Genomic DNA, 26,375 nt, shown 5'->3' with positions numbered 1-26,375 from the left:
GTGGAAAACGTGCAATGGAATATTAATAACTTTCCATAGCAATAAAAAATTTTTTACATTGATTCTTAACAGTCTGAGGGCCCAGTATATATAATATTAAGTCCAACTTGCAGGAATACAACTATCCACTTGACCACACATGCCAGCTGCTACAGCAGTGCTGAGCAATTGTTTCTAGAAAGAAAGTGGTTTCTATATGGTAAATAACTTATGTCATCCTTTCTTTAAGGTAAATGATAAAATAACAGCACCTTGTATATGGAGTGAGCACAGAAGAAAGTAATGACAGATATATGTGTTTTTGTAGGAGAAGGAAAAGGATGTAATTCCTCTGCACTGGCCAAAGGATTTGTACCTATATTTTGGAGTAAAAATCTAAGAAGAGGTGAATATGTCAACACTATGAAATATAAAGTTAGTACCAGAAATATGTGGGTTTGCTGGTATGTCTATAATTCGTGTAAAGCAAATTTAGGGAAATAAAAGTGAATACACGTGGCTTTTAAACTGCCAAGTCCCTTCTTTGTATGCACATGTATATGATAATACAAAGGCCACTTAAAACTCTGAGATGTTTTTTTAAAGGTAGCAAGGTGAGTGCTCTAGATTATAAATGCTACTGAACATTTGACTCTAGATATGAATTACTCAATTATAGTAAAGAAAAAAGCTTTCTGCAGGAAGTCCTTAGTACAAAGTCTCCAGATCTTGGCTTCCCGTTAATTTTCCCTAAGTACCAAAGATGTACTGTCAATAGCCTGTCTGTCATACCTGTAATAAATGGCCAGTTTGAGGGGTTGTTTTATTTCTCCTCTCACTTTTGCTTCTTTGGGTAAATGAGCCTCCTCTTCAGAATCTGAAAAACTAGATTACACTAGAATCAGAGTATCCCAAGGTTCTTAACCTTTGAGATATATGAGAATTCATCTGAAGTTTTTTTCCAGAATGTACATTCCCGGTCTCATTCTCACAGGATCCGATTCAGCAGGCCTGGGATGGAGCCTGCACATCTAAAGAGCTTCTGCACTAGATGGAGGTTCTCAGAGATGAAAGGAGAACTTGTAGCTCTGATACAGAATTTCCTTTCTTTACCGTGTTAAACAAAAATGTTCCCTGGGAGCCAACTGACCAAATGCTTCACATGTCCTTAAGGAGGGTACTGATGTAATGGGGCCTGTGGATCAACAGTGTGGTAGAAGGTAAACAGATTTGCCTTCCATGTTACAGCTTCAGGGTGGGGAGGTTCATGAAAACCAGACATGGGCACAGAGTTGGAAGTCAGACTATTTCCTGTGATTCTCAGTTACTCAGGGCATTCAGAAGAACGGGTGTTATTGTTTCTATCTATATATGATCCTTTCACCATGACTGTGGAAAGGGCAGACATCCCCAAACATATGGCAGGGTAAATGTTCTGGATAGAAGAAATTAGAGCAGAGAATCAAAAACCCATTACAAAGATTGGCAAAAGTACATGTTCTGAATAGTGTGTGGGCATATGTGTGGAAGGGCCCCTGATGGGCATGGTAGGCTCTTGGGAGCAGTTCTTTGTTTGGAGATTTTGCTTCATTGTGGTCTCTTGGACGGAATTTTCTCTCGAGAACTAAGGAAGAGCTCAAGGCACCAGGACCTAGGGTTGTGCAAATACACTCTTTACAATCAATACCACCAGTTCTGTTTCTAAACATTATTTTAGAGCCTGTAAAACATGCTTCGTTTCCCTAACTTTGTTTCTTTACCTCATATAAAAAATAAATAAATAAAAAGGGCAAGAGAGGAGCCAGGAACTGGCAACAGGAATGGATAAGAATCAACCTTTACTTAATAATCTGTGGACAGTCGCTCCAGGCCTTTGCTTTCCTTTTGGCCAAAGCCAGCCAGGCTGGTTCTGTTGACACAGGAGCAGCGTCTGGGGTGGAGAACCTCTTGGTGACTTCCTTCACCAGCGGTGCTGTGGGAGCTGAATCAGAGATCTCCACTGGATTTCATTTTGAAGGAAAAGGAGAAAGGAGCAAGTCAGAACCACATTAGAAAAAAATTTTTAATTAGATAAAATTGTATGTATTTATCATTTATAACATGATGTTTTGAAATATATACATATTGCGGAATGGCTAAATCTAGCTTATTATCATATCCATTACCTCACAAAATTATTTAGGGTGAGAACATTTATGATCTACTCTTAACATCCTTCAAGAATATAATACAGGTTGAGTATTATAAATCCAAAAATCTGAAATCCGAATGCTCCAAAATCTGAAACTTTTTGAGCACAGACATGATGCTTTAAGGAAATGCTCACTGGAGCATTTCAGATTTTTGGATTTGGGATGCTCAACCAATAAATATAATGCAGATATTCCAAAATCCAAAACACTTCTGGCCCCAAGCATCTCTGGTAAAGGATACTCAATCTGTCTATTGTCATTAACTGTAGCCACCATGTTGCACAATAGATCTCTTCAACATATTCCTCCTATCTAACTGAAATTTGTTTCCTTTGACCAACATCTCCCCAACCCACCTCCCAATCACATTTTGATTTATCAGAAGTATGAGATTCAGAAAAGAAAACCCAGTTAAACACAAAGAGACAAGTTCCTGGACATCCTTGGTGAGAGCAACTAGGGAAAGCAAGCTATGTGATGACAACTGTTGCATGCGGAATTACAGTGACCACAGTGCAGTCAATTCCAGTTTCAGAGAGTTTCTAGAAGCCTAATTTTCTACACATAGAAACTATGCCTGCATGACAACAAGAACTAAAAGTAAATTTTGTGACTCTAGTCATACAACTAACTGGTTAATCCCATGAAGAAGATCAAGCCAGCAGTTTGGATCGATCAAGCTGGTGAGGTTAAAAGCTACCTCCCCACCAAGCATCCCCTGGGTCCCCCCCCACTCCAGAGGCCCACAGCTCCTGCCAGCTCTCACGACTTTCATTCTTGTCTAATAATCCCTCTGCATCATAATACGTTCTGTACTACAGCTTAGAGGCTTCTTGAGGTGAGAGGGTTTTCGTCTATCTTGGTTCATATTTAGTGCTTCTAGAACACAGGAAATACTGATCAACTGAAAAGACAAATACTTCTGAACAAAGGCTTGCTTTATGAAGCTGGAGCCACTCTTAGTTGCATTAACCCTTTAGTACTACTAAGAAATCAGGCAGGGAAAGGGGTGTTCTCTTTGACTTTGGAGCTTTCACTTTATTCTGAAAGAAATTCTTTCTTTGTCTCTCTCTGGTTCTAACATGTAGAACCCTTAATTCCTGTATGTAAGATTAAATGAAATAAAAAGCCTATGGAGGTTCTTGAGAAATTATACGGTGTCCTAAAGTGGCATTTAAACACAAAGGTTTTTATTTCCCCCTTCACCCAGTAGTAAACATATCATTAATAGTGAGACCTCTGTACATTTCCAGACCTCAGGCAGGAGGTAACCAAGGCATAGAAAAGCCTGGGTCTGGGGTTGGATGCCCTCTGAGAATCGTGTTGCCTAGTGGGGAAAACAGATGCCCTATTAACCCCTGGGTGGAAGCCTGCTCAGATTTATTCATCCTCCAAGTAATTTGTAATAAGCAAAAAGTTGCAAACTATTGGATCATTTTACCTTTTAACAGAATAAAGAATTTTTTTAAATTATGTATGTGCCTCCTATGAGTTATGAACCTATAAAAACTGCTGTTGTTAATTAACATCAAGGATCCAGGGCCAGCTCATGGCTCACTCGGGAGAGTGCAGTGCTGATAACACCAAGGCCATGGGTTTGGATCCCTATATAGGGGTGGCCGGTTGGCTCACTTGGGAGAGTGTAGTGCTGACAACACCAAGTCAAGGGTTAAGATCCCCTTACCGTTCATCTTTTAAGGAAAAAAAAAAAAAAAAAAGGATCCAGTGCTGAGAAACCTAATTCTGTAAAGTCAGCCTATCAGAAACTTGCTGTTTGAAATCACATCAGTGAGAATGGAGTGTCATCTGAGCCATGTGGGTCACTGTGACACAGAGAAGCAGCTTCCATTTCCAACTCAGGGGCAGAGCTCCAGCTAGGGGTGCTCAGATACAACATTTCACACATCTGTCTTAACTTGGTAGTTTCAAAGGAAACAGGATCCTGAGTCTACTTTTCAGCTCAGGCTTGCCTTGTTTATATACACCTCTGTTTCACTTTGAACCCTTCAAAATGCTGCTTCATTTAAATTTTACCTAAACTTCACCCTTTCCCCCAAACTCTACCATAAGCTTATGGCCTCCTTTGTTTAGCAGGTTCTTCTGGTATGTGCTCTCCCTTGCTGCAGCAAGAATAAACCTAACTTTGTTGGACTACAGGCAGTGGGGAGCTGGAGATGGCTCACATCACCTTGTTAAATGTTCACAAATTTACCAAGCCAGTTGATGTCACATTGGTAGCTTCAAAATAGCCATGGTGGGAGTACCGACACCATGGAAAATGGAAAATGCTGCAAATCAGAAGTATCTCCATGCCCTGAAGAGCTGACCGTTAAACATTTACCATCACACCAGTGATGGTGGTTGAGTTCCTGGTGGTCTTTATCAGAGCCAAAGTTTATGAATGGGGTTGTGAGACAGCCTGTGCTGTGAATTACCTAAGGTGCTATGCTAGTTATTATACCGCAGGAAACAAAGCATGCTCTAAGAAAAGAAACCTATAACTATAACTAAGTAGAACTGGACCTGCGCTCTACCTGTCACAGAAGTAGGAAGAGTATTGGCCTTTTTCAGCTGTTCTCTGCGCTCAAGCCTGGACACCGCAGTCTCCGGCTTCTTCTCGTCAGGAGGAGTGGTGGATTTGTGCAGGGAACCTGCTCTGCTGACACTGGTGCTTGCAGGTTGCAGGCTGACACTGACCTGGGTGGGCAGAAACAGTTAGGGACAGCATGTTTTCATCAAGACATGGAAAGACGGACCTTGCAGGCCTTCAGGACTTCCACCTGCCCTCCCCAAACTCTACTGCCAAAGTGGGGGACAGGACTGCACTTGGGAGCAGCTTAACCCGGCCCCCAACAAAGGAGCAGCTCAGTGCCAATGTGCCAAAGACGGACAGTTACTTTCCCACAAGAGCCCTGTAGAACTGACTGTAAAGTCAGGCCACTGAACAAGGCTCCTGATTTCCTCTTAACCCTCTGCTCAAATAAAATCATTTTCATATTTCTCCTATAACTGCTGAGTATGTGGATTACTGCTAAATACGTTGTGGATTCTACCAAATCAGGCCTCATCACCATCCCTAGCTAGCCTTTTTTTTTTTTTAAAACCTCATGACCTAAAAGAGAGCTCAGGAAGGCAAAATCAAAGTTGAAGACCAGGCTACTCACATTTTCTTTGGAGAGTTTTTCTGCCTGTTTGGCCTCCCTGGCTTGCTTCCTCTCCTCCCGCGTCGCTTGCTGCTCCCGAAATCCCTTTTGTTTTTGCAGCGCTAACGTTATCCACAGTGGCTGTGTGGTTTCGACTTTCTCCGTAAGTTTGGAACCATCTAAAGAGTGCCTGCTCTGAAGCATCGGCTTCTCTGTGGAGACAAAGAAAAAAGCAGGTTTGCAGTGAAATAAACCGCTGATGCATCAAAGTTCCTCACCCCCTAAAACCTGTGACATATTACTAACACAAACTCTGCACTGACACCTGAGTGGCTCCACTGGGTGGGAAGGTGACACCTTTGACCAGCAGAAAAACAGGGGCATTTCTCTGCCCTGTGAATGGAAGAAGTTACTCTACCTTGAAAGAAAAAAATAAAACCTCCAGTGTCATAAAATCTCAGGTCTACAGGGGAACCAGACAGTTGCTTGTTCTTTTAATTCACTGCTCTAATGAAAATTATTTTTAGCAATGGAATCTTCCCCCCCAAACACCCTATGTAGAACACCAACATTTGAATGACAAAAAACAAAACAAACAAAAAACCCCACTTCTGTTCAAAGGGGATTCAGAGGGCAGCAAGGCTCTGAAGAACACGGTGGAAACACATGACCTTGGTCCAATGCCTTCATCTGCAAAATGTGAGAACTAGGGTCCACAGCTATCAAGGCCATGCAGCGGTTAGCACACAGGCTGAAGCTGGAACCTAGGCCTTCTGACTCCCAGTCTGCGCTTTTCTTGAGGATGACTGTCTCATCTATGCAACTGGGGTAAACACCTCACAGGTGGTTGGTATCAGAGATTTACTACTAGGCTCTGAAACTAAGCAGACCTGGGTTTCATCCTATGTGATCTTATAAAAGCTACTTAGCCTAAGCTTTAGTTTTCTAACTCTGTACAGTGAAGATAATAATGGCATATGCCTTATCAGGTTGCTGTGAAAATTAAAAGAAATCCTGGGTATTAGAATAGTGCTTGACATATAGTAATCACTCTACAAAAGGGAGCTATTTTTATTATTTATGTCTATGAGAGAACGGTCCCCTTCATTTCCTTCAAGAAAAAATTATGCCCTTTCAGAGATATCCATTCTGGTATTGAATCCTTTCCTATCTCAAAGGAAAAGGGCTCATATGGTCCTATTCTTTTTAAATCCAATAGAAGATTACAATTTGATAGCCCAGAACCTTACCACAAGGGCTTTCACTCAGTCAACAGGACTTTATATCCTACTCTAGGATGAGGAAAAAGATCAAATGACGAGAAAATAAATTTGAATTAGGAACTCAAGCAAAAAAAAAAAAAAGGCAGATTCTGCTTAATTTTCTATATCCTTTAGATCTATAATGCTGTAGAAAGAGAATTCATATTTATAATGAGTCTTGGGCACTGTAATAGCCCTAATCATCAAATAGATGCAGTTATAATCTAACATAGAAAACCAACACATTTCAAAAATATTAAAAACAAAAACTGAAGTTGAAAGGAATTCTTGATTCATCTTTAGTTAACCAGAAAATCAAAAAGAATTCACCACCTCACGCATTCTGCTTTACTGAGAAGCATTATATACACTGGAACTAACTTAACAAGTTCTTGATTTTACTCAAGGGCTGTGTAACACTTCTTTGTAAAACTTCTAAAAACCAAATTGCCAAAATCAAAATGACTTCTATACACAGCTATTATGCAAAAGGGAATTCTGCGCTAAACATTCAATCTGAACTTGCTTGGGGAGGTCACTGAAGCAACTGGCCAGTTCCATGCCAATTGGTACTTATCAGAAGCATCAAAATGCCTTTAAAGTATAATTGACTAAATTTATAAGCTGACTAAAATAATTTGAAAAAGAAATCTACGGGTAGGGTGAGGAGGAAAGATGGCGACTGCAGTACTGGGACTGTTGAGTGCATTATGGACACAGAATCTGAAGAGCTGGGGGAAGCTGGCCTTGGCGCGTGTTTCATCCCACGGTGTTTTACCCCAATCATGTATCCACACAAGTGCTTCTCTTGACATTCCTCAAAAATGAGAGTAGAAGAAGAAAATATGTTTATCTTCCCCAACTGCTTGGTGAACCTCAGAGACCAGCAAAAATCCACCATTGTCAAAGACAAAATAGAGCAAAGACAAGATTTGGTATTTGGAAAAATTGACATGAGGAATGTCCATTGACCAGGCTTTGGCTCAGTTTAAATTCAGTGAACGAAAAGGGACCTAAATAATTAAAGAGGTTCTCTTAGAAGCATGAGATGTGGCAGTGAGAGACCACAGTGTAGAATTCATGTACAACTTATACACAGCTGTACCTACCTCAGGGTGACGACGGTGCCTGAAAAGTATCTGTGACGGTGGCAGAGGTCACTTTGGGATCATGGAGAAGGTTAATTGCCATTATTTTATGAATTGTGGAAGGACCCCCACCTCCACATGAAGCACCAAAGAGAATATATTCTGGAGCTTTGAAACTGGGCCATTATTCACATTCTATGATGGGGGAATTCAGACTCCATATGTATACATTTTGTAACGTATGGTGTCTATCTGTAAAATGCTCCATTTTACAGATACATCCAATGAGAAGGTGTAAACACACTGTGTATACAATGAAGTACAAAGAATGACTTGTTGAAATCATACAAACACAGTTAAATCCCTCATTTCAGTCAAGGTTTGAAAGAGATGTTCTTTGTCAACTGCAAAATCTTTTTAGTCGGGGAGGTCAAAATTCCTAATTAAAATTTTATTTTGCTGCAATTTAAACCTATCCTCTCTCATTCTAAACTCATAGACAGGAGAACCACAGCCCACTGGAGTTCCCTTCCTCAAGTTCTGGGGAGACAAGCAAGTGCTTCCTGGGACCACGGGTCTAGTCACTATTTCCCAATGTCATTTCTCGGGGAAAGGGACACTTAACTATTTGTCTGTTCTACCCACCATAAGTGCAGGTTGGAATTTCAAAATGAGATGATCTCTGTAATGAAAGTGTATATGGTACAAACACACAGGGATTGTCGCTGCTGTTCTAATTCCCACCAGGTGGGTTCACAGTCAACAACCTCATAGAGGGTTGGTCTACTTATCGGTCCTTGCTGGCCACAGCCCCAGGAATGCAGACCTCTTCCTACAGCAGTGGTCTCCAAAAGAGTGGGTGTGTGCCTAGGGCATGTGCAAGGTAATTCACTGGGGTGAAGGAAGAAAATATTAGAATTTCTATTTATCTATTTTAAAATCAAAAAGTAAAAACGAAACCAAGCTTTTCTAATATTTAATACCCACACTGGCACTGACACCCTCATTCAGCCCATATATCCAAAAGCCTTGAGTAACAAATGGTATGTTTAGAGAATCCCAAGGGAAGCTGGCAGGGTGAGGCGGTAGGAGGACTGGCAATCATGTTCTCACTTGTTGGGAGGTTTTGCAGTTGGGTGAGTTTATGGAATATCATAACTCCTTTTCACTAAATGATCCCTTACAAATGGCATAAGTAAACTCCTGCAAACAAACCATAGATTTAATTTACTACTAATAATGCAAGCACAAGAAAAAAGCAGAGCTGACAAGCTCTTTGCCTGCCACTTTACAAAGAAATCAGATCCAACAAGAAGTTGGCCAAAGAAAATAAGAAGGAGACCATGATTTGCAATGCAGATTGACATCCACTGCTGTTATGATGAACTTTACCCTAAGTGTAGATGGTGTTCCAGGAGTTTTAACTAATGACGCTACAGTACTATATGTATACAATCAACAAACAAATGGAGGTCTGTGTCTAACATTTTTATCCTGTTTTTTTGTTCAGTCAAACAGGTTTGGTCAGCCCTGGCCCAAGAGCAGCAAGCTGGACAGCAAAACCCCAGTGAAGGGAGTTAGCAACCAATTTCTCTATCAAATCAAGAAAAATTCAGTTAGCAGAGTCTGACAGCCCAGAGTCTGGGAAAGAGAGTCATTTTGGCAGAAAATTATAATAACCAAAGAGACATCTCTAAAAGAAAGAAGTGAGCAGGAGCATTATTTCTTTGGGGAGAGAGAAAGCGAGTGACAGAGCAGAGCAGGCTGTGAGAGGAACTTTGCAAATACCACAGAAGCTAACAACATGAAAGCTAATGTCGAAACTAAAAATGGGTCCCGCACTCAGCTGGACAAACAGAAATGATTAGAGCGAAATGGTCTGGAAACTGCTGATCAACAGGTTCTTCTGGGAAACCAAGCCAGGCAAGTGGACCGTTTAAAAAGGACAACATGATCTTCCATAAAGGGGAGCGACCAAACCAACACTCCTCAGCAAACAACTCTCTTCTCTGCAAAAATAACCCCAAACCTAAACACTTAAAGGAAAGAGAAAATGATCCCTCGCTAAAAGACCTCAGGGGAGAATTTCTCTGAGAAATGTGAGTAACTTCCTAGGCTATGACCCACGCTTTACCTCCTACTCTGTACAATACAGAAATGAAAGTGTATTAGCTGAAAGCTCTCAGGGGTCACAGAAACCAATCCAAGCAACCACTTAGTGGCCCCAAACATTTAGTATAAAGAAACATCAGGGTCAGCCAGAGGTAATGGCTCCAGGATTTCTTTGCAGGAGGCTTTGCAGTGGCAAGCCCATGGGGACCTGAAGCTGCATTTGCAGAGCATTCTTCATAAAACTGAGACAAAGTCAGTCTTCCATAGAGAGGATCCACAGGACAGATGGAGAGGTATAAAGTCCCCTAACCTTCCATCTTGCTGCCACTACTGCCCAGAGATAATTTAGGGAACTCCAGTTTTATTGCCGCCACATGACCTCTTCAAAATAGTTAATGACATCTTCATTAATTAAGACTACATATCAATTTCTATTGCCAACCAAAAATACATTAGTCCAAGTATTGGCACCTTGAACTTATTACTTGTACAAGTAAGTACCAATACCACACGTGAACTGCAGACACACAGCAGGGTCAGTCAGCATTTCCACAATTTAAAGAATGAGTAAAAAGAGTCTCACTATGACTTATGAGTGAATGTCCTTTGGGAATGGCAAACTGGCCTCTAATTAACGAAGATGCTCCCAACACCAGCTCCACCGGATACATGCGCTTTGCGCACTTCTGGCTCTAGCAGTGACACAGACAACAGGCTGGACAGAGGCAGAGTTCTCCATCCCACAGCTACTTACCTTTCCTCCCGGCCTCAGGTGTTTGGGAAGGTTTCTCTTGCTGAGCGGCAGACAGAGGTGGGGGAGGGGGCTTCCTCTCCGCCACCTCTTCCTCCTCGTCTCTCTTGTGTCCCTTCCTTTCTTTGAGGGGTGGTGGCGAGTGTGGCTGGGGATCACTGCTCTCCTGGCCCTCCTTGGACGGCTCGCTGGGCTCCGGGTCGGGCTTCCCCGCTCGACGAGCCAGCAGCTCTACCAGGTAGGGCCTGCTCAGCTTGGAGAGTGGGGACGACGGTGGGGTGTGACCAGCAGGCTTGGGAGCCAGTGCTGGCTTCTGCACCAATGGCATTTTGTTTGCTGCCTTGTCGTGCTCTGGAGCTGGGGTCTGGCTGCTGGCCGGTGGGGACCCGGGATGGACAACAGGAGGAGAGTGGCCGCTGGAAGGGCTTTCAGCAGAGTCCCTCCGGGTGGATGGGGCTTGCTTCCTCTCTTGGGGGAGGAATGGGCCATGCTTGAGGGCCACAACCCCTGTCTCCTTCCCCCCTGCGGGCGGCGCCCCCTCAGCACTGTCTCCTGTGCTGCTGTGCCTCTTCTTCTTCTTCTGTTCTGTCTGTTGGTCACAGTGGAAACGCAAGGAGTAGTTGGTCCTTCTCAATTTTATCCCAAAAGGTGAGGTCTTCTCCTCCCCGCCTGGCATTGTGGCGTCTGGCTTTGCTATACCACCTGTGGTCTCACTGTCCAAAGAGGTCGTGGACTCTGTATGGGCCACTGCTTTCTGCGGAGGGTAAGGAAGGCTGGGAACTAGGAAAGATGGGAGGTCTTTGGCAAATTTGCATCCCTCTGTGGTGTCTGCTGGCTCCGGCTGCACCTCCGGCTTCTCCGGACCCTTCTGGTGCTCGTGAGTACCTGCAGGTGGGGGCTGGGGTGCTGTCTCTTCGCTGGGTCCCGGCACGGGTCTTTTTCTAATGCTTTCAGCCTCCAAATTCTGCTTGGAGGTCTCCGTGCCACCATCAGAGAACTTCTGCCAGGCGGGCATGATAGAGAACTTCGCATTTACTGGAGAGGTCTTCCGGAGGTTCCCGCGGGAATCACATCGGCCCCTGGGGGTGGGCTCATCACCGGGCCCCTGGTCTCTCTCACTGCGTGGGTCACCCTCTGCGTTCTTCAGGATTCTGGATCGGATGGAGGCCCATTCGGCCAGTGCGGCTGCACTGCTCAGAGGCTCCTGGGGAGGCCTGACCTTCCCACCACCTGCCCGGGAGTCCCCAGGGGCTCGGGGTGGGTTCTCCACAGCGGGGACATCCACGGGCTTCTTTTCTTCTAACAAGCCCAGGAGAGACTTGCAGGCCGTGTCCTTGATCTGGTTCAGGTTGACGGCTGGGCCACAGAGCTGTGCTCCTGTGACCAGGATGGCCGTGTGGGGAATGCTCAGGGATGAGGGTGGGGCGTGCGAGGCCAGGCTGGCTTTGGGGGCCTTTGGCTCCTGGGGGGCAGAGGCAAGTCCTGCGTCTTTCATGGGTGTCATGGGGCTCAGATTGACCTTGGGGAAGAGAATCTGTTTCCCTCCTGAGGATACCTGGAACGTGTAGGGCCTGGGCATGGTCTGCCTCTCATCTACTTCCTGCCACCTGAGTTCCTCCAGCTTTCGGTCTTTTTCTGGAACCGCAGCTTCTTTCTTCTCCACTGGAGGCAGCGTTTCTCCCATCTGCCTCTCCTGTTGCAGGGGAGCTTCTAGTTTAGTGCCTCTGTCTCCTCTCTTTTCCTCTAGGACACCACCATCACCCCCGTGAAGACCCACACCTTTCCCTTGCTGCTCTCCTGCGGGCTCAGCCTCCTGGCTCCACTCCTCACAGGTACTTGGTTCCTCGGAGTGTTTCCTTTGTCTTTTGGGTTTCAGGCTTTCTTGTTCTTCTGGCTTCTCTTCAAAGTCATTCTGAAGTGGACTCTGCAGGCCCCTTTTATCCTCTAGCTCCAGCTGTTTCTCTTCTTCTGGTCTCTGTGGTGCTTCCCCAAGCTCCTCCGTCCCCTGCCGCCTCTGCACCTCCATTTCCTCCTGCCTTCTGAGCTCCTCCACCCACTTTCCTTCCTCCTTCTCCAGCCTCCTGGCTTCCTCCTCCTGCTTCCTGGCCTCCTCTTCCTCCAGCTGCAGTCTCTCGGCCTCCTGCCACCTCTGTTTCTCCAGGTTCTCTCGCTGCCTCCTGGCCTCCTCTTCCAGCCTCCTGGCCTCTACCTCCAGCCTCATGGCCTCTTCCTCCAGCCTCATGGCCTCCTCCAGCCTCCTGGCCTCCTCCTCCAGCCTCCTGGCCTCCTCCAGCCTCCTGGCCTCCTCTTCCTCCAGTAGCCGCCTCTGTGCCTCCAGGTTCTCTCGCTGCCTCCTGGCCTCCTCCTCCAGCTGCCTTCTCTGTGCCTCCAGCTCCTCCAGCCTCCTGGCCTCCAGCTCCTCCAGCCTCCTGGCCTCCTCTTCCTCCAGCTGCCGCCTCTGTGCCTCCAGCTCCTCCCGCTGGTGCTGTCGGAGCCTCTCCTCCAGCTGCTCTTTGGCCTCCAGGTGCTTTCTTTCCTCCCACTCCCTCCGTTCTTGGTCCTGCCACCCTTGCTCTTCCAGGCCCCGCTGTTGCTCTTCTCGCTGCAACTTCTCTGCCTCTAGCTGCAGCTCCATCTGCTCACTCTCCTCTTCCTCGCCTTCCTCCAGGAGCTCCTGCCTTCTGTTCTCTTCCCAGAGCCTCCTCTCCAGCGCCTGCAGCCTCTGCTCCTCTAGGCGTCTCTTCTCGGCCGCTTCCGCCTTTTGCTGTTTGCACTTGGCCTCTAGTTCTCGCCAATATTCTTCTTGGTGTCTTTTCTCTTCCTCAGAACCCAGTGGCTCAGGTTCCTTTTCCAGCCATACTTGCTTGTCCTCTCCTGGGTGTCCATTCTGGTCCACAGAGGGCTGACTCTCAAGGCTGCCTTGCTCATGTTGTCGATCCTAACATTGGGAAGGGAAACAGAATTAGCCTTTTGCTTTTTCTGCAGACAGCCCTTACTCTTCCTAATCACAAAAGAAGGGGCAGGTGTTCTCAGCACAGATATAAGGCAAACTCACCACTGGACACACCAAGAGTTAATTGTGGAAATGGAGGGAAGAATTTCATCTTTATTTTACCCTCTAGCCCCTTTATTTGTCATTCACAAATTCCTTTTTGTTAATATGAATGAACAACAGGGTTGGCTGGTTAGCTTGCTTGGTTAGAGCATGGTGCCAGTAACACCAAGCACCAAGATCAAAGGTTCAGATCCCTGCACCAGCCAGCCACAAAACAAAACAAGACAAAACAAAAAACTATAGGGAAACTGATAGTCCAGCATTAGGAAGATGAGCAAATAAAGAAATTTGAACTTCATCAATGTCCTCTGAAACTTGTGACTTAGATGTCCACCCTAATCCAAATGAAGGACCTTTGGCTAAGCCATACAGAGGAAAGCTGGCAAAGTAAACACAAAGCATCCGGACCCTCAACGGCAGCCTCCCTCTGAGGATCACCAGCCTCATGTCAGAAAGGGTGATAGAAAGTAAACGGCCTGTTTACCCTCCTATGCTGCCACGTACTCACGTTCCAATGGGGTGAGACCTAGTTCCTTCTATCTACGGCTCCATCCCAATACCAACCCACTGGGTAGGTCCTTGGCCATTGCGAGCCAGGACACATTCTACACACCTGGGCAAGCCACCTGTGCTTCTTTGACACCCTCTGGTTTTTTGGCTTGACTGACAGTTTGTGCTTGGCAGCACTGTTGTCCAGGCGGGCAATGGCCAGGGGGATAGCATCTAGGTTGACACTTTCGATGGTGCCAGCAGAAGAGAAGTGCCTTTTTGGCCGAGATGGTTTAACTGGAGCAACCTAGAGTGGAGATTAAAATATAAGGTCAGTTCAGATCAGAAAGCAACCTGCAGGAATCCCAGAGTGGTAGCACTCGTTCGAGTCTGCGCCTTACCCAGCCTGGCCCAGGGAACGCTGGCACACAGGGGGGCTCACTGGTACAGTGAAATGGGCTCTGGTTTTTAAAAGACAGGACACTGGCTATTTGTTCTGCCAATGACTACTTATATTAATTTGTAATAGTCATTTAAGCTTCTAGGGACTGACTGTCCTACTCTGAATAATATGGGTGTTAGAGTAGCTCAGGGGTCAGCAAAACATAGCCAGCCCAAGTAGCAAATTTCATTCGGTAAGTGGTGAATAAATATTTGTATAAAAATATTTACAAAATACAGTATAACATGTATGGCTAGGACATCATATTTCTAATTAGCAAAACAGTTTTGGCACAATCACTCCGAAGTCACAGAGTACTGTGCACCGAGCAGCTAAAAGAGGGCTCTGGTGAAAACAGGAGTGGCAAAAATGTGCCCAAGGAGCATGTGCAATTCCTCTAAGGACGAACTGTGGAATAGCCTATAGTTCCAGAACACAGGTGTGATCACTGAAAAACCAACTCAGGTAGATTTGGAAAAGTCAGAGAGACCGTGGCACAGCCTGAATGCAGAGGCCACAGTGAATCAGATGGTAGGAAGCCACACCGGTAACTACAGAGAATTTGTAGGCCATCAGTGAGGAAAGAGCTCCTGGCCACACAATGCCAACGTGCAGCAGAGGGCGCCTGTGCCAGCAGCTCTGCACACACAAAGGCAGCAGAGGACGAGACCAGGGTTCACCGGTTGGACTGTGTTCATGCTGTAAGCACAGAGCTGATGAGGTTTGGTTGAAGGGCTTGCTTTTTGCAATTATCTTCCATATTTATGCACAAAAGAGAAAAGACCAGGCTTGTTCCAAGAGCCAAATGGATGCTCAGTACATATTAATTTATGACAAGAAGTACAGAAAAATGAAAAAATAATTCCAGCCTTTGGCCTTCTAGCTGTCCTTTATTTATGGTTATCTTTATAAAAGATATCCAATTCTGAGCTTTTGTTGAAAAGAGATGAATTAATGCATGAGGAAAAGGAGCCCGAGCCAAACGTGACAGACGAAGACACAGATGAGCACTCGGAGCTGGGACGTAAGTGCCGCGCTTCGTTTCCAGTCACCCCAGCGGGGCCCCTCCACTGTCTGAGTGGTGGCACTGTCTCGAGCCATCCCCTTCTTTGGGAGCAGACTCTGCTCCCTATACTGTCTGCCAGACCTTGGGAGGATGCTTGGTCCCCTGTGTAGATGAAATATTACTGAAGCAGATTGGCTCCTACAGAAGAGGAGTGCAGGGAGAAGCGTCTCCACAGGGCTCCCTAGATGCCTGCGGACAACGTCCCAGGCTTTTTCTTTTCTTTCTTGGCGGCTGGCCAGTGCGGGGATCCAAACCTTTGACCTTGGTGTTATAACGCCACATTTTAACTAATTGAGCTAACTGGCCAGCCCCAAGTCCTGGGTTTTTAAAGAAACACGGAAAGGTAAAAATAAATAAATAAATAAACAAAAAAACACGTTAAAGTAGAGAAATGCTAAGGTCTTTCTTTTTTTCCCATCTGTAAATATACAAGGACTCTTCCTTGCAGACTTGAGCACCTTCAGGTTTTCTGGAATGCCTTTTTCCATGGATTAAGTGTCTTGAAGTATGTGATACATTTAGGAAAATTACCAACTCCCAATACCCCAAACATGGAGATGCGGAGAGTGGCGATTTTTCAGAACAGGGTTTGGTTCCAGCAGTTGTACTGCTGTGGAAACTGGTGATCCCACATCCAACACTGGCTGCATTTTGAAGGAATTTAAAGTAATGTATGAAGGCAACACTTATGAATGGAAAATGAGGCAGCAGATTGCAAAAAAAGAAAAGAAAAAATGGAAGTTAAAGTAAGGAAGTTAAATAAAGTAAGGAAATCAAATCACATTACCTTCTCTTCCATTGCACTTCCAGCTCCAGGTGGATTCAGTGGATTGAGAGAACTTGGCGTGGTGTCACTGGACTAGAACAGTAAAGAGAGCGCTCAAGTCAGACGCTGGAACAGGAAGTTCTGGGCAGATAACCAGACACCATCTGTGCCTGCGCAGGGCCGTCCCCTCCCGCCCACCCCACACACTGGGTGAAGCTGGCTCCAAAGTGCTCTCAGGAGTCACAGTGGGGACCTTGCTCATGTCCAAACCCCACAGAGATTACCTGAGGCACAGAGGGTGCACTGTCCTCTTCCCCGAGGTCAATGCAGTTCCCACCTGGGCAGTCCCAACCTCAGTCCTTGGTGTTTTCCATCATTGCCTGAGAGGATCTGAGGTACTGATCAGCAGCCACCGCACTTGGGAAATGGCTGTCACACACGCAACCTCCAACCCCACAGCTTTCGGCCTTGCTGGCTGCCTTTGGCCCTTCACTGCCAACCTCTGCCCTCTATTCAATGGGTGAGAAGGAAAGAAGTCCCTGATGCCACGTGCACAGGGCTCGGCTGGGAAGAGGAAAGGCCAGGGAGGGGCAAAAAACTCACAGGAGGGGAGAAGAAAAGGCGCGCCCCGAGCGGTCTTCTGCGTCTTTCAGGCTGTCTCCTTCTGTACTATTTTGTACCCGTTTTTTGTTCTTTTGGTGTGTTCTTTTTCATGGCTGGCAGGAATGGAGACCTCGACCTTGGTGTTACCAACACCACACTCTAACCAACTGAGTTAACCAGCCAGCCCTTGAATTGCTTTTTACAAAAGGTTCTTATCTTCCCCTCCAGAGCAATCATAGCTCACCCTACCTCAGTGCAATCTCCCAACCACACTTAGAAGGATTTTTAGAAAACACAAATCAGCTTATGTCACTGCCCTACTTAAAATTACTCAGAGGTTACCTATTATCTTCAAAATAGAATTCACCCTTTTCCCATGGTCTGCATGACCTGGCCTCAGCACCTCGCTCTAACGCCCTTTTGCCCCATATCAGGATCTGGCCACACTAGCCTGCTTTCTAGTCCTTTTTCAGTTGCTTTTTGTTTTTTTTTAATCCTTTTTTTTTTTTTTTGGCGGCTGGCCAGTACAGGGATCTGAACCCATGACCTTGGGGTTATAAGGCTGCACCCTAACCAACTGAGCTAACCAGCCAGCCCTCTGGTCCTCTTGCAGGACAAGCTCAGTCCCACGGCAAAGGCGTGGAGGAGACAGTACAGCCTGGGGGTGTGCCAGATGACACTTCCCAGAAGATGTGGGCACAACCTGAGCCTCAAAGGGCAAGTGGAAGACACCGGGAAGAGCATGTGCAAAGGGCCTGTCTCCTTGTCCTCCCCCTCCTCCTCGTTGGTCCCACTGACTTCAGGTCAGGGCACCTGCCCAGGAAGTGTCCTAAGTGTCCCCCAGCCCTGGGCTACTCACCAGAAGAGCTTCTCCCACCTACTCCCCCTGCTGCTGTCCCCAGGGTTATCGGATGCCCCTGTCCACTGCCCAGCATCCTGCCCTGGCTTACTCGCAATCAAGTCATTCCCTGCAGGAGACTTACTTTGTTCTCAGTATCTGAGAGGACGATGTCCTGCTGAGTCACAATTTCCCAGGGACTGGTCAGGAACAGATCCTCTTCCAAGTTGGCCTCTCCACTGTCTGCCTTCTTCATGGGAATGGCATTGAGTGGCCGGTGCCCAAACTTGATATTCTTGCCCAACTGTTGCTGGAGAGAAACAAAAGAAAGACATTCTGAAGCAGCAAAGCACTTCACAATAACCACAACCAGGCTCCCCGGCACACCTAGTAAGTACTGAGGCAGATTCCGTAAGACTCAGCACCACGCCAGGAAACCACGATGCAGCCCTGTAATAAGTTAATTTACTTTCCACTTTCTTTTTATTTTCTTTCCCACCTTCAAGCCATGAGCTTTTTTATCCAGCCACCTCTTTCACGGAGATGTCAACATTTTCCAGTGGGTACAGAGACCATATTTCTGAACCAAAAGTTGGGATATACGTTATGACAAAAATTTTTGATTACCCTATAAATTTATTTATACAAAGCCTTTTAAAAGGACAAAAAATTGCATGGAAAATAGTTACATGAAATGTAGGAACCACTGGGGAAATCAAGACTGTCAGGGTTGGCGCAACAAGGGAACTCCCAAGCCCCTGTTGGACACGTTCCCCTTCAATATTTACTTCCACGACCTTCTTCACCTGCCCTAGCCTGAGACCCCACACTGGAACATCATACTCTGGTCACACGGGTCACTGCCAAGGTGAAGAAGGTCCCAGGGCCAGCAAATCTTTCCATGATCGATGCCAAAATCGTGTAAGGGATAGAAACAATCTGTAATTCCTCTTTGCCTTGCTGCAGCTACCCCCCATGGAACAGGAGACTGAAGGCACCAAGTGGGGAAAAGGGCCAAGGAGGCATTGATTACTGGTGGGCGGTAGCTAAAACGATGGGGAGAAGGGAAGGAAAATGGGTAGAAATTAGGAAGATAAATAGTATTTGGAATTAGAGAAAGGCCAGATTACAAAAAGACAAATGTCTCCAGATGTTGTCCAATGTCCCCTGGTGGGTAAAATGCCCCCAGTTGAGAACCACTGCTCTTGACCTAGGTACCTGCCTTTGATCATCCTCATATGTCTCAAAAATAAAAATAATAAACTCACTGAATGAGTGGCCTAAAAGGAATGTGAACCCAGGTCCTCTAAAATCCCATTCAGTGCTATTTTCATTGCACTCCACTGGCTGTCATAAATTTGACATCATACTTCCTTCTTACAGGGGCCGTTACATAAAGAGACAATGCAGCATGTTTAACGCTGTGCTGAAGCTCCCTGGCAGAAGAATCCCTTGAGGGAAATGGCCCCTCTCTCTCTGAACTTGGTGACACCAGATCCACCCACCTGCACCCAGGTCCCCCTCAGCCCTGCACGGGGGGCAGTGAGATTGCAGAGACATGACAGAAATGAGCCCAAGACTCCCCTCCCCGAGCCGCCCGGGGACCCCGGCATGCCAAGTCAGGAGCATGGCCAGGCAGGGGCTGGTATTTCAGCCTAAGCCTGGCTCCCCCACCCTGCAGGAAAGGAGCACACATCCAAAGCCCAAGCTCAGCCAAGGAAGTACAGCTTCAGCCTAAAAGGGTTGCAGGAGGAGAGGGCTGAAACAAGTCTAGCAGGAAGCTTCGGCAGTTAGTATTTCCTTTGAGCGGATCAATAAGCAGGCACAGTTGGACCAGCCGATGGAGTTAGACAGGAGGATGTGGAGCAACAAAGTCACAGGCCCATCTCACTGCTGCCCTGGGGAGAGGGGTGGGAACCTGGGTAGAAGAGGTAGGAATGGTTCCCGTGTCCTGCCAGCCCAGCCTTCTCTGGGAGTGTTGACCAAGAGCTGGAAACTGTCCTAAATCCCTTAGATGGAGACCCCTGTGGCAGGGTCTACTGTTTACGAATGCTCCCCAGTGACTGAAATGAGGGTGTTTCTTGGACTTACAATGGAAGGGGTCATTCTTTAATGAGCTTCCAAGGTGAACCTGGCCTAAAGCTCTCATGTCATTTAATTAGGATTTTTGCCATTATCACAAAAAAGAATGGATATACTGAGCTTTTACTTCGCTGAGTCCCTTTTTAGAATACTGATGTTGGTCCATTCTGATGTTTAAGAGACAAAAAAGAATATGGCAAAATGTAATCACAGTCTCAATTGAAATAAAGGATGACCATTGTGAATACAAATGGAAAAGAAAAGAGAACATGGAAAGAAAAAAACAAAACAAAACAGGTGGAATAGGGAAAAATAAGTACACAGGGACAAAGCTGGGAAATGGAAAGAGTAATGCTAAGAAATGAAGGAGAGGATTAGAGAGAGGCAGGTCCAGGGAACAGAGGAAATGCATCGGGAAGAAGAGGGAGAAGAAAGGGCCAGGAAGGACTGTGACCAGATCGCAGTTACGACAGCTGGGGGACAAGAGGGGGCAGGAAAAGAGGAAGAGGAAGTAGGGAAGGAACGAGAATGTACGTATACATCAAAGGGTTGATTTATGTCACAGATACATTGCTCAGCCTGGCACAGAATGAAAATGTGGATCTTAGTAAAGAAGCTGGTTTGACATCTAAGCATCTCCCCACAAATAAATTCAGGCTGGCGGCTAGTGGAGGGGGATGGTGGTGTGGTCAGGAGTAGGGCTACCACCTCCATGTGCAGAGCAACGACTGCCCTCACAGACACGCCCTGCAGCTGTCAGGGATTGGACAGTGGACCAAGGCCAGGACTTGGGGTCCAAGGCCATGGCGACTGATCCTCAGGCACCCAAGGACAAGGCTCGGGCACCGATGCTCTCTCTCCCTGAGGTTCCTCCTCCAAACTTCCTTCAGCTGACTCAAAGAAGACTGGGTTGTTGTGATATTCTGTGTGATTTATCAACAATTCAAAGGTTACTACTAAAATCTATTGAGCAATATTCGGTGTTGTGTGAATTGAATTTGTGGATAAATAGGCTTTTTTTTGTTACTTTTATTCTGCCCATTAATCAGGCGTTGTCATGAGAGGAACTATGACATAAGCAATCACTGAAAACTACACTGTTAGGATGAGCTGGCCCTTAAGTTTTCAGAGATTAACTATCACTCTCCCTATCTGTAAAAATTAAAAAGGGGCCGGCCCGTGGCTCACTTGGGAGAGTGTGGTGCTGATAACACCAAGGCCAAGGGTTCGGATCTCTATATAGGGATGGCCAGTTAGCTCAAGGGGTGAGCATGGTGCTGACGACAGCAAGTAAAGGGTTAAGATCCCCTTACCAGTCATCTTTAAAAATTAAAAAAAAAAAAAACTACCCCCAGCCTCTTTCTCTATAAATACTGAAATTATAACCAGAGGGGAGAGTGGAACTTGTGCCTGTACTGATAGTCCATGTTGCTGTGGCTATGAATGGAGTTACTGTTGAGGCTGGAATGCGAGCTAAAAGGAACTATATTTTATTCACTCAAATTGGGCTATTTTGCTGTAATATGGAATGCTGGAGAACGATGTTACAGGAATGCACATCCATATTTATAAGGCTCGTTCCTATGGTGTGGAAATGCCACGCACATCATATTCTGCAGCTCTCTTACTGCCTGCATCCACATTTTCCCAGATTTTCCCAGCTGTTCCTTAGACCCTGTCTATAAGAGCAAAGCAGAGGAAAATAAAGTTGCTGTCTGCTTGAGCACTGCGGATACCTCCCTAGTTAAAACTAATTAGGAAAAAGAAAGAAAAAAGAAAAAGCATACGGATTTAAAGACATCTGATCTAGTAAGAAGTGGCTAAGAATGGACGTTTATTTTTTGTGTCCTTCACAGCTGCATTGGGTGTCAAAATCCTCAGACTATGACTTCGACATTTTTAAGTGAAATCCAGCTTAGCAGGAGACACTAGCTGCTGAGGAAGGAGGTTTTCCTTCCTATGCCAAATAATCCATGGTACAAATAGACTAAGCATTTCCTGACAAAGGTGTGGTGTAATTCTGAAAATTACCTGCAGGCTTAGACAGTGATACCCCTGAGTTTTATCATCAGTTGGTACATACCTCACAGCATGGTCTCATCTCAAACAAATAGGCAACCTCCCTGATCTGTGCTTCTGGGCAGCTGTAGTCAATGTCAAGGTCATTGTAGCCCAAACACAACAAAGTGCAAAGCCTACAAAGTTACTCTGTGCTACAGCAGGTAAACAGTGACTTTGCATGGCTTGCAGATTTTAAGAACTGGAGGGACCCTTCAGATCATCCATCACATGCATCCCCCTTGTTTTTCAGGTGAGGAAAGTGAGTGTCAGAGAGGTAAAGTGACTTCAGCCAAGGCCACAGTCAGGTGGTGGCATAGGCCTGGTATACGTTTTTTTTTTTTTAGCACATTCCCTCACTCATTCAAATGGTGTTCGTGCTACTGGCCATGGAGCAACTGACTTGTTATGAAAAGAGCCCTCAAAGAGGACACCAGTGTTGTTTTTGTCCCTATAACTGTACTGGACATTAAAATTTGTTCACACTATGCACATGTATTATTTTTATACTCAGAAAAAAATATGTAATTCTTCTTTTAAAGGATCAGTCATTTGCCACAGAAATTTTGGCAGGTGGTGGATTAATGTTATTTAGGAAAGGGTATTCTGATTTGTGCTGTATTCAGTTATTCTGTACTCAGTGGAGAGTCACTACAGCTGCAGGTGCAACACAGGACAGCTGCAGGTGAGATGACCATGTGAGGACACTAGAGGGCAACCTTTCCAAATGTGGACATCACAGACACCCTTCCCTGGGTTTCCAAGGGGCTCCAGGGGCTGAGAAGTTTCTTAAGCCACAGAGGAAAATGGCTTTTTTTTCCCCTTTCTTCAGATGGTATTCCAGTAGAAATCTCATTTCAAAAGAATGTCTTAATAATGGTGGTTAATCAGCTTGCCAGAACATTTACTGTCAAATAGGTGTTATCTCTTACTTCTCTCTTTTTAAAAAATAAACATACTTACATATACAAAGACAATTCCAGACAGAGAAACATACATGCCTCGGACACAACTAAACCCTCTCATTCCATGCTGGAGTCTACGAGGGGGCGGTCATTTATGCTGCTTACTAAGCATCAATACCGGCATAACGTTCTCATGGAAAAATGCAAAGCATTCATGCAAGTTAATAAAGTTACTACTATTTCTACAACTTACCAGGAACATACTGCTTAGTCGACTGAAAAATAAAGCACAGTCTTTTGGGGGTGATACAGTTATATCTTAGGTCACTCCAAAAATCACATTTTCTGTGCTAATGGTCCCCATTAACCTCCTCAAAGAGCAAAGCCTTTTAATTTTCAAAAATATAACTACAGAGCTGTAAGGAAGCTTGTGAATCCATGTAGCAGAAGCAAAATCAGGCAGCCCTCATATAAGTAGACATTGCCAAAATGAGAGCATCCAAATTAGGTAATTCTGCTTAACTCATAGTTTTCTTCCTGTGTTCATAGAAATGCCACTTCAGGGAAGTTAGTCGTTTACATTTTACTAATTATGAGATCACATTCTTTAAAATCAGGCCTTACTGTTAATAGAAATAACAGTTACTCCCATATTGTGTTTCTATATTTTCAATACTGCAGAATTATATATTTTTTACAACCCTAAATCCACTTCTTAGAGTGGCAGTGCTGTGATGTTACAGAGCAGATATTATTTAAGATAACTAATACCTAATTTTTAAAGAACTCCTAGAAAGCCCTTGTAAAACACAGCATGGACTGAGATCTGTAAATCGTTCCTCTTAGAAAGGAGATATGATGAGCCAGGAGTTCAGAACTTCTTAGGAATAATATTCCAGGAATCAAAAGACTTGAAGAAGGAAAGGTAAGGAGCAGGTTGGCCAAAATTTTCTCTGGCCACCACCACCCTTCCCTCTTCTCCAACCTATGAGAAGTAGCAGTTTGCTTTTTCTTCTTGAGTCAGTAAAAAGTGTCAAAGCACAGCCAACTAGAACCAAGAATGGAACCTGGTTAAGAAATACCGACCGGGCTTTGAAACATGTGCTGGGTTAGCTCCGAGGGCTGGACTATGACCTTGGGCCATGGTGGCATAAAGACCTGGGGAAGTTTGGGTGTGGGCTACTTCCCCATTTGCCATATGCTACATTTAGCTGAGTGTGTGTGACCAAGCACAGATCACAAAATACACAGCGCACATTCAGTAGAAACAAGAACATCGTATCAGCAGCTACTCAGGCCAGCTGTCCCTTTTTTTATTTTTCTTTTTGCTCACTCATTCATTCATTCATTCATTGTTGTAGACGTACAGACAGATGAAAATCAGCAGCCTAGAGCCCTCTGCTCATAATCTGGACAGCCTCCAAGCCTCCCATCTCAGAGAACTGCTTGCTTAGGCACTCCTCTCAGGAAAGTGAATTCTACCAAGCAACTGGGCAAACCCATACAGCCAGACCCTACGTGTCTTTGTTCCTCTTGCTTTTCCTGGATTCCCAGTTATTTCAACCCCATTTAGTGAAAAATTATTTTTTTATTATATTTTCAATGTTAAGGAGTTTCCATCTGGGTCAAATTTAGATAGGAAAACTGCCCCATGTGGCAGCATGAACAGAAGGCAGTTTTAAGAGCTTTGTGGCGGTCCTCTGAGATAAGGTGGCTCAGGGGAGCCAGATTTACAGACCCAACAGGAAAATAAAGAGTCTCACCATTCACTGTCCATTTATGGAGACTTGGAAAGTGAATGTGCGCTGTGCACACTCTCAGCTGAGTCAGCCCTGCTTCGGGGACTTTAGGGGAAACACCTAACGGTTTGGAGTTCTTTCCTCCCATCCAAGTCCTGCAGCTTCTCATGTCCAGTCAAAAATAAGGGAACAATTTGAGAAACAAGGAGAGGGTGTATCATGCAAGTGGGTACAATGGTGATAACGTACTTCTCACAGGTGGACAGGAGGCTTCAATAGAACTGAGTCAGGTTCCAAAAAGCAAAAATTCTCACCAGGAACAAGCCCTGAACCTCCCAATCCATTACTCAGTAGGGACTCTTCCCACTTCCCTGCACCGCAGGGCCCCTCCTCTGGCTCTGACCTTCCAGTCTCAAGCTGTCTTACCTGAAGAGTTTTGACTTTGCCCAGGATGTTGTCCTGTGACATTGCGTGAACTGTCTGCTCACTTTCTGCTCCCCCATCAGGGATAAAAATACTGTCATGGGAAAACGCCCGGGTTCCCATAGAATAGTTGAAGGACCTGGAATGCAAATCATGTGCTTCATTTATTAGGATGATAACATTTCTTCTGGCAATTCAGTTTTCTGTTGTTCTGATTTCAGGCCACCCACGTTCCCTGTTTCATTCAGAAAGCACTTCCAGCATCATGTCCCTTTCTGCTGCAGGTCAGCCAAGTGGCTGGGTAGATGAGGGGGACCCACAGGAATAGGGGAGCATGTCTCTTACACAACTCTGGTTCAGAACCACCCACTGAGAGAACTCAAAGACAGCTGTTTGTCTGTAGAGGATCCAGAACAGAGGTGCTGCAGAACTTTTAACTGGAGAAGGCTTTCTCCAGCTGAGCTGTCACTATCAACTTTGTCCCAGTAAGTCTTGCCAACCAACACAGATCAGAAGTAGAGGCAAGAGTTTCTTTCTCTCAGGTTACAAACAAATTGGAAGAAAGATATACACATCTGAAACGAAGACACTTGAAGAGGACTAGAATTGCTGATAGGGGCTATCAATACTTGTGGAATTCAGAGAAAGGGGGAGAAATTAGTGTCAGGGCCAGTCTGATGGGCTCTGTACATGGCGAGCACCTTACAGGTGGTTGGTACCCAACAATAAACACTTTTCAGTTGCAGTTGGACCTCGAGGAAGTCGACTTCTACCTGACAATAAGGTATAAGTGGTGTGATGTGCAGGAAGAAGAAGCGGCAGAACCCAATTGCTCCTTACTTGAGCTTGGAAACTTAACTTACCCCTGGGAAAGAATACAGGGAGGCTGCCAGCTCCTCAAAGGGGCAGGCAAGTAGCACACTCTCCCACGGCATGGTGGGAACATTTCCATGATGCCGGGCCAACATAGCACCCGGAGGGAGGGGTGACAGAGCGCCATTTCTAGGTTCCCCTCTCCAGAAAGAGGCCCCACCGGGAGGTTTGCTCAGTGGCCGATTGGCACGAAAGAACAGCCAGCACTGGAGGAAAGTGCTTCCAGCAGGTGTCTCTGAATTACAAAGTGCAGGGGGCAGGGGCCTGGGGCAGCTGTGTTTCTTATCTGTCCAAGTCTAGACCTAGTTGGGAAGACTGATTATTGAATTATATCATGTAACTTGCTGAGTCACAGGAAGCATGATAAAAGCTTGCGAGGTTTAGAAACAAAAGACTTGGATGTCAGCCTCCTGGCTGTGTGATCTTGGGCAATAGTAATTACTAGAGCCACCTAGCCCTACTCTGATGACGACACTGTGTGGAGAGTTTTACTTTCATGACCTCACTTA

General features: G+C 45.6%; 1 protein-coding gene and 1 pseudogene across 1 annotated transcript; one reads left to right on the top strand and one right to left on the bottom strand.

The window, feature by feature from the left end:
• Positions 1 to 1,817: 1,817 nt before the first annotated feature.
• Positions 1,818 to 25,116, bottom strand: CRACD (capping protein inhibiting regulator of actin dynamics). The gene is made up of 10 exons (XM_063108754.1): positions 24,997 to 25,116; positions 17,932 to 18,096; positions 16,367 to 16,438; positions 14,196 to 14,378; positions 13,038 to 13,465; positions 12,737 to 12,878; positions 10,531 to 12,643; positions 5,336 to 5,526; positions 4,706 to 4,868; positions 1,818 to 1,978 (listed from the first exon to the last, which is right to left on the bottom strand). Exons 1-10 carry the CDS (start codon positions 25,114 to 25,116, stop codon positions 1,818 to 1,820), a joined length of 3,738 nt encoding a protein of 1,245 aa, XP_062964824.1.
• Positions 7,252 to 9,245, top strand: LOC134386315 (large ribosomal subunit protein uL22m-like; annotated as a pseudogene).
• Positions 25,117 to 26,375: the final 1,259 nt, after the last annotated feature.

This window comes from Cynocephalus volans, chromosome 9 (assembly GCF_027409185.1).
Source record: "Cynocephalus volans isolate mCynVol1 chromosome 9, mCynVol1.pri, whole genome shotgun sequence".
Classification (NCBI taxonomy): domain Eukaryota; kingdom Metazoa; phylum Chordata; class Mammalia; order Dermoptera; family Cynocephalidae; genus Cynocephalus; species Cynocephalus volans.
Note: the sequence above shows the minus strand (reverse complement) of the source record. Positions and strands in the feature narration are given on the sequence as shown.